General features: G+C 46.4%; 11 protein-coding genes across 11 annotated transcripts in view; 5 read left to right on the top strand and 6 right to left on the bottom strand.

The window, feature by feature from the left end:
- Positions 1-41: 41 nt before the first annotated feature.
- Positions 42-864, bottom strand: BU24DRAFT_456371 (uncharacterized protein). Its single transcript, XM_033531434.1, has 2 exons — positions 672-864; positions 42-627 (listed from the first exon to the last, which is right to left on the bottom strand). Exons 1-2 carry the CDS (start codon positions 733-735, stop codon positions 110-112), a joined length of 582 nt encoding a protein of 193 aa, XP_033376677.1. The 5' UTR covers positions 736-864; the 3' UTR covers positions 42-109.
- Positions 865-1,036: 172 nt separating this feature from the next.
- Positions 1,037-1,462, bottom strand: BU24DRAFT_456370 (uncharacterized protein; the record flags this gene model as incomplete). Its single annotated transcript, XM_033531433.1, has 1 exon — positions 1,037-1,462. One exon carries the CDS (start codon positions 1,460-1,462, stop codon positions 1,037-1,039), a length of 426 nt encoding a protein of 141 aa, XP_033376676.1.
- A 458-nt stretch (positions 1,463-1,920) lies between these two features.
- Positions 1,921-2,713, top strand: BU24DRAFT_498030 (uncharacterized protein; the record flags this gene model as incomplete). Its single annotated transcript, XM_033534321.1, has 2 exons — positions 1,921-1,971; positions 2,015-2,713. The coding sequence occupies 2 exons, from the start codon at positions 1,921-1,923 to the stop codon at positions 2,711-2,713; spliced, it is 750 nt and encodes a 249-aa protein (XP_033376675.1).
- A 513-nt stretch (positions 2,714-3,226) lies between these two features.
- BU24DRAFT_415970 (uncharacterized protein) lies at positions 3,227-3,739 on the bottom strand (the record flags this gene model as incomplete). Its single annotated transcript, XM_033526340.1, has 1 exon — positions 3,227-3,739. One exon carries the CDS (start codon positions 3,737-3,739, stop codon positions 3,227-3,229), a length of 513 nt encoding a protein of 170 aa, XP_033376674.1.
- Positions 3,740-3,836: 97 nt separating this feature from the next.
- BU24DRAFT_328654 (uncharacterized protein) lies at positions 3,837-4,214 on the top strand (the record flags this gene model as incomplete). The annotated part of the gene is made up of 1 exon (XM_033523007.1): positions 3,837-4,214. A coding segment is annotated over one exon (378 nt), but the record flags the coding sequence as incomplete, so codon positions are not given.
- Positions 4,215-4,842: 628 nt separating this feature from the next.
- On the bottom strand, positions 4,843-5,508 carry BU24DRAFT_324090 (uncharacterized protein; the record flags this gene model as incomplete). The annotated part of the gene is made up of 1 exon (XM_033522961.1): positions 4,843-5,508. A coding segment is annotated over one exon (666 nt), but the record flags the coding sequence as incomplete, so codon positions are not given.
- A 1,298-nt stretch (positions 5,509-6,806) lies between these two features.
- BU24DRAFT_469022 (DnaJ-domain-containing protein) lies at positions 6,807-8,409 on the top strand (the record flags this gene model as incomplete). The annotated part of the gene is made up of 2 exons (XM_033532572.1): positions 6,807-7,008; positions 7,061-8,409. The coding sequence occupies 2 exons, from the start codon at positions 6,807-6,809 to the stop codon at positions 8,407-8,409; spliced, it is 1,551 nt and encodes a 516-aa protein (XP_033376671.1).
- A 110-nt stretch (positions 8,410-8,519) lies between these two features.
- BU24DRAFT_360606 (uncharacterized protein) lies at positions 8,520-9,677 on the top strand (the record flags this gene model as incomplete). Its single annotated transcript, XM_033524113.1, has 4 exons — positions 8,520-8,676; positions 8,724-8,880; positions 8,922-9,404; positions 9,452-9,677. 4 exons carry the CDS (start codon positions 8,520-8,522, stop codon positions 9,675-9,677), a joined length of 1,023 nt encoding a protein of 340 aa, XP_033376670.1.
- Positions 9,678-10,132: 455 nt separating this feature from the next.
- BU24DRAFT_456368 (uncharacterized protein) lies at positions 10,133-11,516 on the bottom strand (the record flags this gene model as incomplete). Its single annotated transcript, XM_033531432.1, has 2 exons — positions 10,133-10,210; positions 10,275-11,516. 2 exons carry the CDS (start codon positions 11,514-11,516, stop codon positions 10,133-10,135), a joined length of 1,320 nt encoding a protein of 439 aa, XP_033376669.1.
- A 355-nt stretch (positions 11,517-11,871) lies between these two features.
- On the top strand, positions 11,872-12,533 carry BU24DRAFT_415966 (uncharacterized protein; the record flags this gene model as incomplete). The annotated part of the gene is made up of 2 exons (XM_033526339.1): positions 11,872-12,408; positions 12,522-12,533. 2 exons carry the CDS (start codon positions 11,872-11,874, stop codon positions 12,531-12,533), a joined length of 549 nt encoding a protein of 182 aa, XP_033376668.1.
- A 2,739-nt stretch (positions 12,534-15,272) lies between these two features.
- The window catches only part of BU24DRAFT_403333 (putative kinesin), a gene marked incomplete at its 3' end in the record, with an annotated part of 3,239 nt that continues 2,880 nt past the window's right edge, over positions 15,273-15,631 (bottom strand). The window contains exon 5 of the mRNA XM_033525567.1: positions 15,273-15,623. Within this exon, the coding sequence (XP_033376667.1) occupies positions 15,273-15,623 (351 nt within the window). The remainder of the gene's footprint in view (positions 15,624-15,631) is intronic.

The raw sequence follows: 15,631 nt of genomic DNA, 5'->3' as shown, positions 1-15,631 counted from the left end.
AAGCTCGTCAAAATCAAAAGATCTCGTTTCATTAATTATTTGCCGGATTCTACATTGAAACGTTGTTCTAGGTCCAACATTTCTCCACAAGACATTAAGTTCTGATATATTACGTTATTAATATACGGAGCCCTCGACCATCCCGAAGGGTATTTGCAACGAAGCCATCGTCTTGTATAGTGCCGCTGGGCGCCGTCACCCGTCCTCCTGGCTCTTCTGGAATCGCATGCAGACCCTGGGAACGCATCGAACCAGCCCGTTCCTTGGGAAGCCGTGTGCTTGATTGGCGACTACATGCTTGTGTTGCCTTCTGATGTGCCTGTCGCCAGCAATACTGAGCGATGAAGCAAATCCCAGCAACGGTAGACAAGACACCAGCTGCCGAAGCCACGGCGATCAGACCAAGAGTAGTAGAGGAATACTGTGCTGATCTTACGTCATCAGGGATAGAGCCGATTGTGCTCCCGGTTGCCATAAGGGTGGTTGTCCTTTCGACTGTCGTAGTGACGATGCTGGAGGGGATTGGCGGCTTGGTGATGGCTGTGGTGTTTGGCCATCGAACGGTCGTTGGAAACGTTTGATTCGTCCAGGCCGCAGAGGTCAGTGCCCCTGATCCTGTCAGTCGCGCTAAGCGGGTTAGCGAGGTTCTGGAAGTATTCTCCACAACCTACGTTGAGAGGCCGCGCAGGATTCAATCTGAACCACAAGCATTGGCCAGATCGCATCGAGTCGCATGTTTTCGGGCAGACAATGCTGTTGTTTCTGTTGTCTACGCTCCTTCACTTATAGCGATGTACGGAGCCCTAAGCGCCGCATTGCCGCAATACGGCACGATAGTGATCGATGGGCTGTGCACAAGTATCTGTGCGGCGTTTGTAGCTGTTGGCTGGGCGTGATGGCTGGATGGTAGAGGATATTCGCCTATGCACGCACAGATAACATTACATGATGCAAGTCACATTTCAATCGACGAACAAAGACTGTTGTAACTAAGTCGGTCGAAATATAGAGATAGTTACAAAGAAAAAGGCATGACCTATGGGTTGTTCCTCTTCGAAGGCTCTGATCCCTGCCGCTCAATGGCTCCTAGCATCTTTTTGTAGTTCTCATGAAGTTCCAAGGACCAGGGCACCAATTGACTTGCATACTGTTGAGTTGCAACCATCACCGCCTCGACCGCCTCAATCCGTTTGCAAAGAGTATTCTTCAGATCGATGATACTCAAGTTCAAGATCTCGAGTTGCTGAATCATTTCATTGATTTTCTTCTGATCTTGCTGCGGGCTCTCCGGTGGAGCTGCTGGAGCAGCCGGCCCTAAAGGCAGATAAGGATTGTTGTTGTAAGTCTCTTCGTTCCATTCAAAGTTCCAGTCGCCGGGCATCGTTGGGAGAGCCACGCCGCCGAATAAATCGTTCTGAGACATATCGGATTGAAGATAGAGATCGTCGTACGTGGGATTCATGTTGTGTTGGGCTTCCAGGACAGTTCTAGTAGGCTATAAGTAGTGCTTATGGGGCTGGGGACTACAAAATATGAAACGCAACGCCAGGTCCTTCCGGACTTCCGAACCGCACGTGCAAAGAAAAAGTTCATCCAGCGTCCGCCGCAACATGAAAGAAGTTCTTTCTCAAGTAATCATGCGGCTACACGGGACAAAAGCAGGAGGGCGTGAATTTGTAGGAAACTATGACCCATGTTGTGTTTTGATTTTGCCAATTTTTCGCACTATTTGACTACTGTACCGTTTACATTCAGTAACTGATTAAGCCAAGATCCGGAGATTCGGATGTGAATAATCTGTTAGCTATTCTGTGCTCCCGCTATCACCCGGGCAAAGACACGGTTGCCTGCTCTGGACAGGGGAGGGCTATATAGAGATAGTAGTAGCTCTCCCTTTCAAGCAAGTATACACCAAGCAACATGAATCATACAGTTCAAGCGGGAGCTTCTGCCTCTACAGAGGGCCCACATGTACGTGCTGAACATGTCTAACAGTTGACATTAACATCAATAGAACTTCCATGTCGGATGCTGGCCAATGATCCAAGAACTCTCCAGCCAGATCTTGCATCTGCGCGTGAATGTCTGCCAGGCGAATGCGGCTGTTGAGACCGAAAGAGGAAAATCCCGGCATGAAATCGAGAAAATCCAGATCGAACTGGAGCACGAAAAACGCACCAATGAGCACCTGAATCAACGCCTGAAGGATGCCTTGAGCCAGTTGGAAGAAACGAAGGTCATTGCCACAAATTATGATGAAAGGTTCAAGCAGATGGAGGAGCACAACACGTCCCTTCAGCGGAAGGCGCATGAGATTACCGAAAACTCTGAATGTGTAATTGAGAATTTGCAATCTCAGCTAGCTAAACTGCGTGGCGAGGACTGGAAAAGACCCGAGGGCCAAAGCATTGGCCAGCTTCTTGTGGAATCGGCTACGAACAGAGTGCTGCTTCAGGCAAGGGAAAAGCTGGATGATGGCAAGTACGATGATATTTTGACCGAACTTCAGAGGGTTTCCGAATACAATATCAAGTATCAGATGTGGGTTCGAGATCTGAAAAAAGAGAATGAAGAGTTGCTGAAAAAGGTTCAATCTGGGAAGGAGGAGTTGGCCAACCTTACAAAAGCAGTCGAGCTCAACAACGAAGAAACTGTCCGACCAAGGAAAAGGACGCGCAAGAATAAGGAACTTGTCATCAATACAGCTATCTAGATTCAAGTGTCTCTTGCTCTAAGTCTAATATGGACACGCCGCTTCCGGGACCAAAATGTCCAATATCTATTTCATGGTACACCACCCGTTCAATGACCAATGCATGCGGTACGAGAGAACGAGCTCTAGGCAAGTCTTGTAGAGCGGCATCCTGGTATGGTCAGTAGCTATTTCGAGCTCTGATGTTCGAATTGTTACCTCTAGTAGCTGCTCAAAAGTGTGATGTGTGCATTTCTTTATCAGGCCCTCCAGTGCATTGTTCACCTCAGTTCTATCTACTAACTTCATCATCTCCTTCAATAGCGCACCAAATGGTTTAGAATTTAATGGGCTTTTGTTCTGGTATTGTAAATCGTCTATAGCTGAGGGGAAAATAAGCAGCATGTCCTGTTAGAAAACGCCGTTCTTACCTAGTTTGATGCGTCCATCGCAAGGTGAAATGCAAATGCTCCATGGATCAATTCTCTGGAAGACGAAACCAGAAAGAGCTAGATCGTGCAAAGCGTGTAGAATCTAGCCAGCATCAGCAACAGGCGCGAGAATAAGGTCATTCCTTTTTACCTCCCGGGAAATGGTAAGAATATCACCAGTGCCGATAGTGGTGTATTTAAGGACACACGGGAGGAATTTACCAGGGCGATCATACACGACCCACAATGAATTGTTGTACTCGAATGCCTCTATGAAATTCAGAATGCGACGATTTGGCCGTACTAAGCAGAGACGATTCCTATCCATGGGCCATCTTCTTATCATCACCACGTCCAATTGAGTTGTCTGGGCCAGGCAGTACTTTTGTTCCCTTGGATCAATTTTCATCATCATAATACACTTGTATCCGCTCTCTTCTGGGTTTCTTCTCTTAGGCTCGAGGTAGGTCGCGTTGGAAGGTGTTGCTGGCTTTAGTGCGAGATCAAGTGGCTTAGTACCGTTCGCAAACTTCCTGCTTTCGGAATGAGTGCGCCTGGAAACATGTTGAAAATCTTCTGCGGTTGGGAAGAGCGTACCACGGTGATTCGCCGCCATTACGGCCAAGTAAGGGCGGACCCAAGGGCCATATATAAATCACATCTGCCACCTGTCATTTCTTGGTCCGCACATGGCAGCTGCTTTTTTACGACGACGTCTTCGGCCACTGGAAGCCAATGATATTGACCAACTTGTAAGATCAAACGGGGGATGCACCGCAGCTGTGGATATGGAGCCGCTGCAAATGTGGTCCTCAAAACGGCACGAGAGCGCTGAGGAATACATAGAGACCTTGTCTCGAATCAATGGATACCTCAGATTAGAGATTACCTTCTATCGGGAATGCTTCCGGCATGCGGAGGTCTTCCGGGATACAGTGACACAAATATCGCAGGAGCTACTTCATCAATCTATCATTAGCCTAATAGCTGACATCTCTCTCAACGACATCAGGGACATTTCACGATCAATTTGCACGGCGGTGGACAATCTCCAAGCGAAACAAAAAGTTACACTACAGAATTACGTTTCGACTGTTAACATTCACACCGAAATGGAGCGGTATGACATCGAAAATCTCTAGCTACCCAGGTTTTTCGCCGACTCGCGGACCATCGTCTTGTCCTTCATCAATGAAGCCGTGGTTTGCAGGCTGAAAGTCCAACTCAACGAGTCTTACATCTTTACGCATATACTGCCTGACGGCTTGGCGGATGTCGTTCCCGAGTAATGGGGAGACGCAGGCTTGTAACATTAGGAGATGAATGCTTCCATGTCCCATTTTAAACTCACTGGATATGATGATCTTCCCAGTCCTTGAACTCACCACATCCCGGACCCACTCTCTGATGTCCGGCTTTCCTCGGATTAGAGCCAATCTTGTTCCGCGACGAGGCTGCACATTTTCGTACTCGTCAAGATAAACATCTACATGTATGATCTTACATGTCGTCAGTACAAAAGCTCGCTCCTAGAATTGATCTTACCTCTTCACCCTTTGAAACGGGTAGGGTACCTGGGTGGTGGCCTGCAAGACCATACACTCCAGCTTGGTTGTCTGATTTCAGTTTTTCATTCGCGGGTTCGTCTTCCATTTGAATCTTTCCATCTCTATCTTGTATGAGGATCGGATCCATATAAGATTTTACCAACTCTACTTGATGCGGATTGTCGGCAATCCAGATTACACGCACCTCCCTTGTCTTTATGCGGTACTCCTGGTAGTCGTTGCATAGCTGCTGTAGATATAGAAGATGCCCTGAAATCCCAATACCACTTGCAAACATAACCACCGTCCCAAAGTCATGCAGGGAATACGGAAGACCGTACGGCCCCTCAATCCATGCCTTTGGAATGCTGGATGAGTTACATAATCTTTTCGTAAAGCCATTCTGTGGCTGGATTACAATGTCCAATGAGTCCGAGTCATTTGATGGCGTCACCATGAACGGGTGACGCTGGATACGCGAAGTGAAGCTCAGCGATGGAATGGTGAGATAGACATATTGGCCCGGTTTAACTTTCCAGTATTTACCGGGCTTGATATTGACTTGCAGTGACTTACCAAACGGTACGATGCCTATAGTAGTTCGATTCGAACTCCACGGGGTGTTTCGATACATTAAATTGCCAATTCGATATAGATGTGTCGCTCCCCATAGCACTGTTGCAGCAATGATCTGTATCCTTTCTACAATAGTCGGTTCAGCGATATGAAGCCAGAGTGATAGACCTATCATGGCGGACGTGAGGAGATGTAAGCCTCGAAAGAGTTCATATGCCTTCCGTCGCAGTGGTGGAAATGAAACGAGGACTGCAATTCCAAGGCATGTCAAGGCCTTTCGTCATTAGCCATAGTTAGACTCAAGATGCTAACGCACCTACTGCTACTCCAGCCCAACCATACACGTCTTGTCGTCGTGGAGAAGTTGTAAATGCTACAGTGGCGTGTAAAACGCCTTCTAAGCACGTGATGATACCCACAATACGATGCACACTGTGATATGTATGTAAAGAGATGCGGAAAAGATCGGAGGCTATGCTAGCTCCCGGCTGGAGTAGAATGAAGTTGGTAGCCAGTAACGATGCAGAACGGGTACCTAAACCCTCAACTGTATCGAAATTCCATGCTAAGCAGATTATATTTGCCGTTATGCATGTCGACCACAGGATAGCATCGGGCAATCGAATTCGGGATTGAAAGAATTGAATCCACGATTGTGGAAAGAATTGTCGCAAGAATCGGATCCATGACTGTCGAAAGAAGCGGATGTCATTGTAGACGATGTACTTGAGGAGAATGTATGTAATGCGCGGCGTGATATCTTGCAAACAAAATAAGAGCAGCAAGATGATTAACACAAGAGTGGCAGCCCCCCCCACTATGATAATGTACCAATCTGTTGTGCTCATCATGGTGGCTGCATGCACAAGGAGCCCGATTGCTACGTTTTGTAGGCCGATTCACATGGGCGTGACAAGGTATAAAGCTGCCGGGAGTGCCACCCTTTTTCAGACTAACAAAGATGACTTCCTCAAGGCTCAACCAGGAGTCATTCAGGAAACGGAAAAACAATTACATCCGCCGGGGGAATGAAATTCATGAGCAGTATGATGTTAAGGTCTTTGTCTTGGTTCAACGTAAAGGACAGCCGTTGGTGATATACAACTCTCACCCAGATGAGGAGAGTTTTCCACCTTCACGGGAAGATTTGGTCAGCTTTTCTTACTTGAACCTACCGTATGTCTGACAATAGTAGAAACGGTTGTACCCGACTCCAATCTTCAAATCTCCGCAGGACTTTACCCCGAAGCGAAAAGATCAGCAACGAGATTCGTCTACTACAATCGTTCCAAAACCGCCGACTCTTCAATATTCACTTTACGATACGTGCCACGCGAATTGCAACCCGGCCTGGCCGATTCAGAAGCAGGGTTTAGAATTGCCAAAAGGGTCTTAGCTAGTTTTGCATGTAGTACAAGTTCCATGTAAATTTGCCGCCCAATATAATTGCCTGCCTCGTAAACGTACCCCATCGTAACGCCTTGTGAACTATAAATAACAGTGCGACTCCTGCGACTACTGCTTAATCTACATTATCATACAATCCGCATTGCAGATAGAATGAGTGATAAAAGGCCCCTCCAAAAACCGCAAAGAGATGCAGTCACTAGAATACACACCTGGAAGGAAGATGATTATTATGAGATCCTTGGTGTAAAACCAGATGCATCTCTTGATGAGATCCGGACACAGGGCAAGAAGCTATTGATGCTTACACATTCCGATAAAAATCCAGATAAAGACGCTGATGCGGCTTTGACAAGTAAATTCAATTGAATGATAGGTTTCTATAAAGTGTTCTTACTTGTGCTCAGGGGTCAAAAACGCGTCCGATGTTCTTTCGGATCCAAACAAACGGAGAGAATATGATGAAAAGAGGCGGAAGACTGGCGCGCCAAAACAAGGGGACCTGGGTGAAAGTTTTGCACCTGGAGCATGGGGATCAGAAGACGCTGACGACTCCGATGATGAAAGCAAAATGAGTGATAAAATGCAAGATATAATCAACAAGGCCAGAGCAGCGGTCGAAGGATTATTAGACGGAAATGAAGAGCTTGCCAAGGAATGTAACCAAATCAATGAGTCGATATATCGGCAAAACATAGCCGACGACGTTTTCTTCAGCAAGTACCTTCTTCCAACAAACTTTTTATTGAAAACGAGCCGAGAACGTCAGAAGTTGGTAACCACTATTGGATCCGATAAAGATCCCGACAAACAGAAAGACGCGCGAAAGGAACTCGAGACGTTGAAAGAGAAAGTGAGAAATCATTTGTGCCAGTGCGAACTCCCTATGACATGGACTTTCACAATCCCCCAATCCCCGAGTCAACCTAAGAAGAATTCTTCCAGCAAGTCACATGCGTCATCGAAAAAGAAGACGGATTCAACGCGCGATCCAGATGCCATGGACATTGACGAGCCCAAATCGAACTCGCAGCTTGGAGATCTGATCACATGGAAAAAGATAATCGGCCACAGATCCAGGGTAGTATCATCCGCAAGATTGGAAAATGGCCAACCTGTCGCAGTCGAGATTCCAACAGAGTTCATTGTTGAGCAAACAGACGGCTTGAATTCAATCGCAATCGCACACCCGAGTACAATAACCCGGGACGCAATTGACGAATACATGACTTCAGAAAAGAAAGAACGCATCAATGGCATTGAAAAATCGTATAACGAGGATGACGCGTGTACATTTCAAAAAGTGTTGGGGATTGCGCGCAAGTTTGCTAGAGACAACCCTGATCACCTCCGTTTTATGGTCATTCAGGTCCAACGTACCAATGGAGAGAAGGTACTCCTTAACAAAACAGCCTTCATCAAAGTCAAGTCTCGATCCGAAGGCGAAGACGCCATTGATAATTATCTTGAAAGTATTGGCGAGGCTCCTAAGCCACGAATGAAAAGTATCGGGTATGATGAGCGCCTGCACAAGCTTGAGATGGAAGTGTTTGACAAGGATGATCCCTCCGATTGTGACTCAATCAACCAGACTAGCAACTACGTGGACTCACATCGTCGTCGTCGTCGTCGTAAGAATCGGGCGAAACATAATGATAGATATGCAAGCAGAAGTATCGCCGAGCCAAACTACAGCAGTGATGAAGATGACTTCAACAGTCGGCTAGCTAAGCTAGAACTTCTGTTGCCCAAATGATGAAAACGTTCTCATTTGGGGACATCTTTGTCGCTCCAAATGTTGCGCATGGCTCGGAGAGTGACAGTATATAGGGCGACACAGCCGCAATTACACAGTACGACTGCAATATGTATCTTGTAAAGCTACTTCTGACCTCGCTCCTTCAATGTACTTTTGCTTTCTGGAGACTTCCTTGCTACAGCCGCCTCGGCGTATACAGGATAGATCCCATTGTTTCCCCCGGCAAGCCATCAGAGCATGCTCATGTCCTTCATGGTGCTAACGGTCCGTACCCACATTTAGACTTGTACCAAATGCTAATGCCAATTTAGGCTTACACTTCAATGCCTCGTACAGCGATCTTATCAAATCAAATTGCACGACCTGTGCAGTGAGGCAAGATATGTCTGTGTACTGGACCCCACCCTTGATGTTTGAATATCCGAATAAGACGACTGAGATTGTTCCCCAAACCAATGGAATGACCATGTAAGTACCCGATCATTTCAATTCATCTGCTTACTGAGAAGCTATTACTTCCTTTTTGGACAAAAGATCCGAGAATTTCCTGATGGGTTTCGCATGGTAGCGGGAGACTCAAAGAGACGGACATCTACAATTCCAGTCACTGACCCACCGCGGTCGCTCTGGGGGTTCAATGAGAAACAGCAAGATGAATTAGAGCAGAGAGCCTTAGGGTTCAATTGCCTAAACTATGGTGGAGCTCAAGAAGGTGCACTTGAGCGCCACACATTGCCCGACAAGGCCTTTATCGACGAGTGCCCAGATGGACTTCGTCTTGAGTTAATGTTTCCATCTTGTTGGGACGGTAGAGTTGACTCTTTTAATCATAAAGAGCATCTCAAGTATCCCGATCTACTCATGGAAGGCGAATGCCCCGATGGGTTTATGCTACGAGTTCCATCGCTATATTATGAAACAATCTGGGACACCGCAAGGTTTAGAACTTCAAAGGGAAGGTTCTTGCTGAGCAATGGTGACGAGACAGGTACGTTGAAGGCATAAACTTGTCAATCTCAATCTAAGAATCCAAAGGAAGTAGTTATCATGGAGATTTTCTCAACGGTTGGAAAGGTCATACCTTGCGCGATGCCATACACAGCTGCACAAGTCGGTCCGGAAGAATAGAAGAGTGTTCAATTTTTCACTTGCAGGCTGAATCTATTGCAGATAAGTGCGATCTTGGTGTTCCTGCTGAACTTCAGCAAGAGAATTGTCTGGGACCTCAAATCGGTCTTTGTGGACAGATCGAATTGTCTACTTGATCTAGCTACAAATACATGAGAATCAGAACAAGACATAATGCATCCAGACCATAACGTGACCCTTGTGAAATATTATCCAAAGTTTCCGATGGAGAAGGAGGGATTGTGGTTATGTTGGTTACATTGGCCCATTTTGGAGGTACGTCGGTGATTGTGGAGTTACTCAGAGTACCCGTTGGCATAAGTCGAATAGTAAAGACGCTTCCATTGGTAGGAAGTTCGGTGACTTCTAGATACGCCCCAGCTACAACCCGCGCGAGGCCGACAAGGTTGAGAAGATTCATTCTGGGTCTGCCGAGTGAAAATTCAAAACCCGATGCTTTATATACCAATGCTTGGCAGTCACTATTCTCAACTTGGTGCAACCAACGAAGAGGTGTCACTTTGCAAATATCAGCACTCGGGCGGGCTCATTTATCGAATAGAGACACGTTTCGTGGTTCCTTTGTGATCGGTCACTTGACGAGCAAGGTAGACACATAGATATAGACTTTGATCATACAGTAAATGAGGTATCTCACGAATCTAACTACCTACTCCGCATTTAACACAGCCTTTATAACACAAATCCGGAAACTTCGTGACGCGATGACGTACTCTTGCTGTCCGAAAGTCGAAAAGAAGAGATGAAGTCCCTGGAGCCTCCACTATATTTCGAGCTGCTCCATGGCCATCAATTACGGCCTCATATCCCAGGCCTAATCCTCGATCTAGGGGTGTTGGAGATACCATTGGACACATATTTCTTGCCCGTAACGCCGAGATGTTTTCCTGAATTTCTGCTCCAGTTGTGGTGCAGACGGCATCTAGGCCTGAGATTCTCACCTTCACGGAGAGTCCCCATTCCATGTAGAAGAGAAACGGCTCGGCTGGTATCCGAACGTTTTCGAGCAGGTACGTGGGAATATGGAGGGAAAAAATAATCTTTCTCAGGCCTCGTCGAGAAAATTGGCGCAAGATCTCCTGTAGCCGGTCGTGGTTGATGTTGACAATCTCATTAGCCTTATTTGTTTCTTGATAGCAGCCCAGATCCACCAATATGGAACTTTGTGAGAAGAAAAGATACTGTGCAGCGTCGAACAGAATCCTATGAGCTTGCAAGCCCCTTGGTATCCACACGGATTGGGCGTTTCTCTGCGCTCCCGGAATCTGAATTTCCCGTGCGGGCCCAATCACAAGCTCCAAGATACGTGACAAGATAAAATCAGGGAGCGTCGTGAGTTTGGAACTTGTTTGACGATAGCGTACATCTCCTCCTTCTATTGCGAAATTTTGACCCCATTGGATATGGTGCTGGGTCGTACGATATTGAACGTTTCCAAAGTTGCCGTTCCAGCTGATTGATGCCCCGGAGACAAGGCCTTTGTCGTAATGCTGCCGTATTCTTTCATCGGCGGCCAGAAGCTGGATGGCGTTGTTGGTCTCTTTTAGTTCGCATATGCCGCATCGCGTCTTGATCGTTATTGAGCGCAAGATACAAAATGCTGGGATGAAAAAAGTTGCATCGCTTCGCTCGTGCTCCATTAACGGAAGTTCGCAGGTACAGTGCGATATAAGCAATGTCATCTTTTGCGCGCGAGCGCGGTCGGACTTCTCGATGCAATCAATCGCGCCTAGGAACTGGTCCAGGTGAGGCGGTGCCGCGAACCTTAGTTCGTTGGAGTATAGAATTGGGCATGCTTCGTAATACACCTGTTTGCAAACCCTAAGAATGCTGACATACACAAATGCATCGTTGGAATTGCCAATACTGATGTAACGCGCTGGAGACAACAAATATTCGTACACGAGAAGGCGCACCTCGGTAGGCAGAGTAAGAAGGGTTGGTGGTGAATCCATGTTGAGGATGCCGTAAGGGTAGCAGAGTGGGCGAATCAACTTTATCTCACAAAACTGTCGGCACAGTCGGAGCGGCGTAGCTGGACCAAACCTATGATTCGCTGCGCTTTCCGGCTTCACGGCTCCGGGGAACGAAGCATTTTCTTCAGAAGAGAGACGTAGAAACGCACAATGACAAACACCCCAATAAATAGCAATAGAACCCATCGGACAATACTACGAATAAATTCGTCCATAAATGTCACTAGGGTCGAAAGATGCATGGTACTTATAGTCTCGAGGCGCCTCAGCTTTTGAACCGGCCCTCCGAAGCTTATAAATATTTCGTGTCCAGCTCACTACGTTACTGGCCACCATGGCAAACCTCACAGTTATTCTAGACGTGTTCAAAGCAAATGCACCGAAAGATGAGCACTGGCTTAAAGCACTATTACCTTTCATCAGGCTTGAGCCGCTCAATGAGTGCTTGGACCATATCTCGGAAGAGGATCGAATCGAAGGGTTTGCAGAAATGTCTATTATGGATATTAATGCCATGAAAGAGATCCACAAGTCTAATGATATTTACTTCGGACAGATGGAGTTCCACGAATCATTCTGCCAGCAGTGTACTCATGACTTCAAAAGGGGGGCACAAATACACCAATCCATTTGCAAAATACATCCGCGAGTGGTGTGCACCTCAGATAAAGACGTACCTTGCCCCAAATGTTCGATAAGTGACAACAAGGAAGAGCAGGGTGACAACAAGGAAGAGCAGAGTGACAACAAGGAAGAGCAGAGTGACAACAAAGAAGAGCAGAGTGACAACAAGGAAAAGCAAGTGGAGTTCAAAGTGGAAACGGTCAGTGCAAGTTTGCTTAAACAATGTAAATTGGTGGCCAAATTTGAGGTATGCCAAATTCAACTTCCAAATGGATCGTCAAAATGGGTTACTATACACGAATACAACAATGCACAAGAACACAACAATGCACAAGAACACAACAATGCACTGGAAGATAGTCCATATATTGAAGAAACAAAGGACAATTTATCAGTTGGAGCTTAGTAGTATAGTCTTGATGTCGGAGCTGTATATACAGTTTGGATCCCGTGGATTCTCGCTTGGATCATAGTCCCTGCAACAGATAGCCTGTGGCTGAAAGTCTATATTGATGGACTCATTGTTCGCTGAGGCCCATTCATAATCTATGCCACCTTTCCCAGTATCGTAGGGGTCAAACTTGACGCATTCAGTACCACTCACTAAATGTTAGTCTTGGGACTGTTACATGTTGCAAGTCTTTTACCTGTACACGTTGCATCTTGTATTAGGATCAGGCTGGATAGATGCATATTTGATGTCGCCAGCAAGTATGTCTAATTCAAAACACTCATTCGAACTCATGCCCGCACGGGAGCAAGAACCTCCAAGATCTCTTTCACTGCACAGAGTGACCTATTCAGATATCAGTGGAAGAAACTCTCTGGCAGTCTTAGGACTTACTGAACTAATGGAGGTAGCACCAGCGGTGGCGTATAGGATGGTAGATAGAATCATGCTTGGGCCAACAAGACTTGGACGCGCCCATTTATATAGAACAAATTGCTTATTAACACCATAAAGTTGGTGCCTGCAAAATTGGACTTGTGAACATTTGAGACAGTTCTAAACATTATCGTATCTAAAGAAAAGAACATCTTGCCTATGAATCATCTGACCTAATTACTGTATCATCCACCTATGCAAAACTGCCGTCTTCTTCGATGTCCTTCTTTGCCATCTGTAAATTAGATATCGAGATTGGATCTCCGACTGCAGGCGTTGGAGGTAGCTCATGCTGACGCGCTTGCTCGATTATATGCCGTCCTGATAGCGGATTTGGCTTGCTGTGAACAGATACTGCTCATTTGATCAGGCCGAGGGCGTGGATGTAGAGGTTGTCGACGAACTTCGTACGACGAAATTGCAAGGGATGGTCTCCAGTGTATCGGCATGAGGCAAGAACACCCAGTTCCCAGAGTCTCGACGCTCGGGGGGGCACTGCGGTCGAAAGCTGACTCGAAATGGACCGAAATAGAGATCCTATTGATGTTCCAGGTCTCAAATTTAGCAACCACTCCAAATCTAATCTGATGCGCTGGAGTGCATCCCGTTCTGGGCGCCTGCTGTTGTGCACGACTTCGGCCGTCCCCATCGTGTCTTATGCGGAGGTCCAACCTGCTTCATCAAGCTGAGCACGTGGAGTGGGTTGGCGTAGTTGATCTGAGGTTGTTTAGGATCAACTGGTTTCGGGTGGTCGATTCTCTAATATCCGTACCTATAGCATATCACATCCCACAAACGTAGAGACTCTACGCCTCAACCTGATCGATCCACGTACGCTCGTAGAAGAGGTCCACGCCTTCATGTACGTTACCTCTTCCCACTCGTATCAAATTTGTAGAAGAATGTGGTACGAATATGAGCCTTCCACTCCTTTCGTGATTTTTAGGCATGGAGTTTGGTTTGAATAAAAATCATCTCAACACTTCAACGTACCCCTGATTGATCAATATCCATATGATACTGTTGACAATATCGCCTCAAAAGTGGGGAACATCATAGGCACGAACCGCATTCGAGGAATAGTAAAATAGGTAGATATTCGCCATTACTGATAGGCCTCATCTAGCTATCGATGATTTGCCTTGGGTTTAAAAGTGATCTCTTAATAGCTTCATCCTACTGTGCCACAATATTTGAGTCCAACTTAGCTTCGTCAGGATTGATCCTGCTATACTGATCGCAGAGTTCAAGAGCAAGATGGTGAAACGCTATATGCAGGTGAGCTGGTTAGGAAAGGCAATAATCGCAATCTGAGAATTACTTTGGGTGCCTCGCAACCTTAACTAGAATTTCCTCCTGAATCTCCTTCTTCTAGTTACTTAGTATTTTCCCCTCCTGTTGTGGCGGAATAAGTCCATTCTTAAGTAAGAGCCCCTCTAAAAATCTTAGTGCTTCTGGTTTATTGCAACAGAAGCCTTCCTAACGTCCGTCCCTGAGTAACGAAAAACCCTCCGTGCCGAAAAGTTCAAGGGGTACTTTGACTTGGCTGGCTTGCTATCTCAGATATGCATTAATGTTAAACTATTTGTAATATGCCACAGGTATTATAGCTTCTGCTCTATGCAACGTACTGTTCCTATTCCAAAATTACCTTTGCATTGTTGCCCTCTCGCCTTCCTTCCAGCAGGTCCACATTTGCGAACTAGAAAGGACTTTCCGAAAGCAGTGTCATCCTGCTGCTTGTGCAGCCCCAATACGTCCTATTTCAGCGTTTCTAGGCTTCTAATTATACTCCAGCCACTTAGACGTCACTACCAGCTCTACTTCTAGTGCAGCACAGAGATTTGTGCAGAATTGCCACCGCGCGTAGTACTTGGGAGCGAAGCAGTTACTGTTTATAGCTAGCGTGTTTGCTATGTCAGCTGTTTAAGGAACATAACTTACGTTGCAAAGTTGCAAACAGGACAAACAGGATACAGTACCCTGCAAAACCGGTCTCACCTTTGGCACGTTCCGAGATTTTATCAGATCTTCGTCGCGCAAGGATATCCCTTGTCTGCAGAGCGAATGACTGGTGCATTAGTATTAAGATCTTAGCTTTGCAAGTATCAACATGACTCGTGCTAATCTTGCAACTTCCTCGACTGCTGTCAAGTACATTTCTAATAATTCCATAGTAAGCGCACGCTTAAGAAGGTAATAAGTGCGTATAAGATGAAGCAGAATTATGAACTTATCGCAAGACTTCTACCTGCTTGCTCTGCTTCCCATTCAGCTAAGGTTTCCTGAGAAAATACCAGATCAGGATGCCCTGCTCGAAGAGTCTGACATCGAAGATGAACGCACTCCTGCAGCAAGCCTATAGCTTCAGCACTTCTCTCTAAGCTTTTCCATGTCCAAGCAAGATTAGCCATGCTGGTCAGCGTGTCTGGATGGTTTGCTCCCAGTTTCTTCTTGCTCGTCTCCATGACCTGCACCTCCAGCTCCTCTGCTGCATCCCACCGCCCTTGATTCCGAAGAGTCGACGCCAGATTACCCATGCTGCTCAGCGTGGAAGGATGGTCCGCTCCCAGTTTCTTCTTGC

This window comes from Aaosphaeria arxii (assembly GCF_010015735.1).
Source record: "Aaosphaeria arxii CBS 175.79 unplaced genomic scaffold BU24scaffold_20, whole genome shotgun sequence".
In the NCBI taxonomy this organism is placed as follows: domain Eukaryota; kingdom Fungi; phylum Ascomycota; class Dothideomycetes; order Pleosporales; genus Aaosphaeria; species Aaosphaeria arxii.
This window is presented reverse-complemented; position numbering and strand designations above follow the sequence as displayed.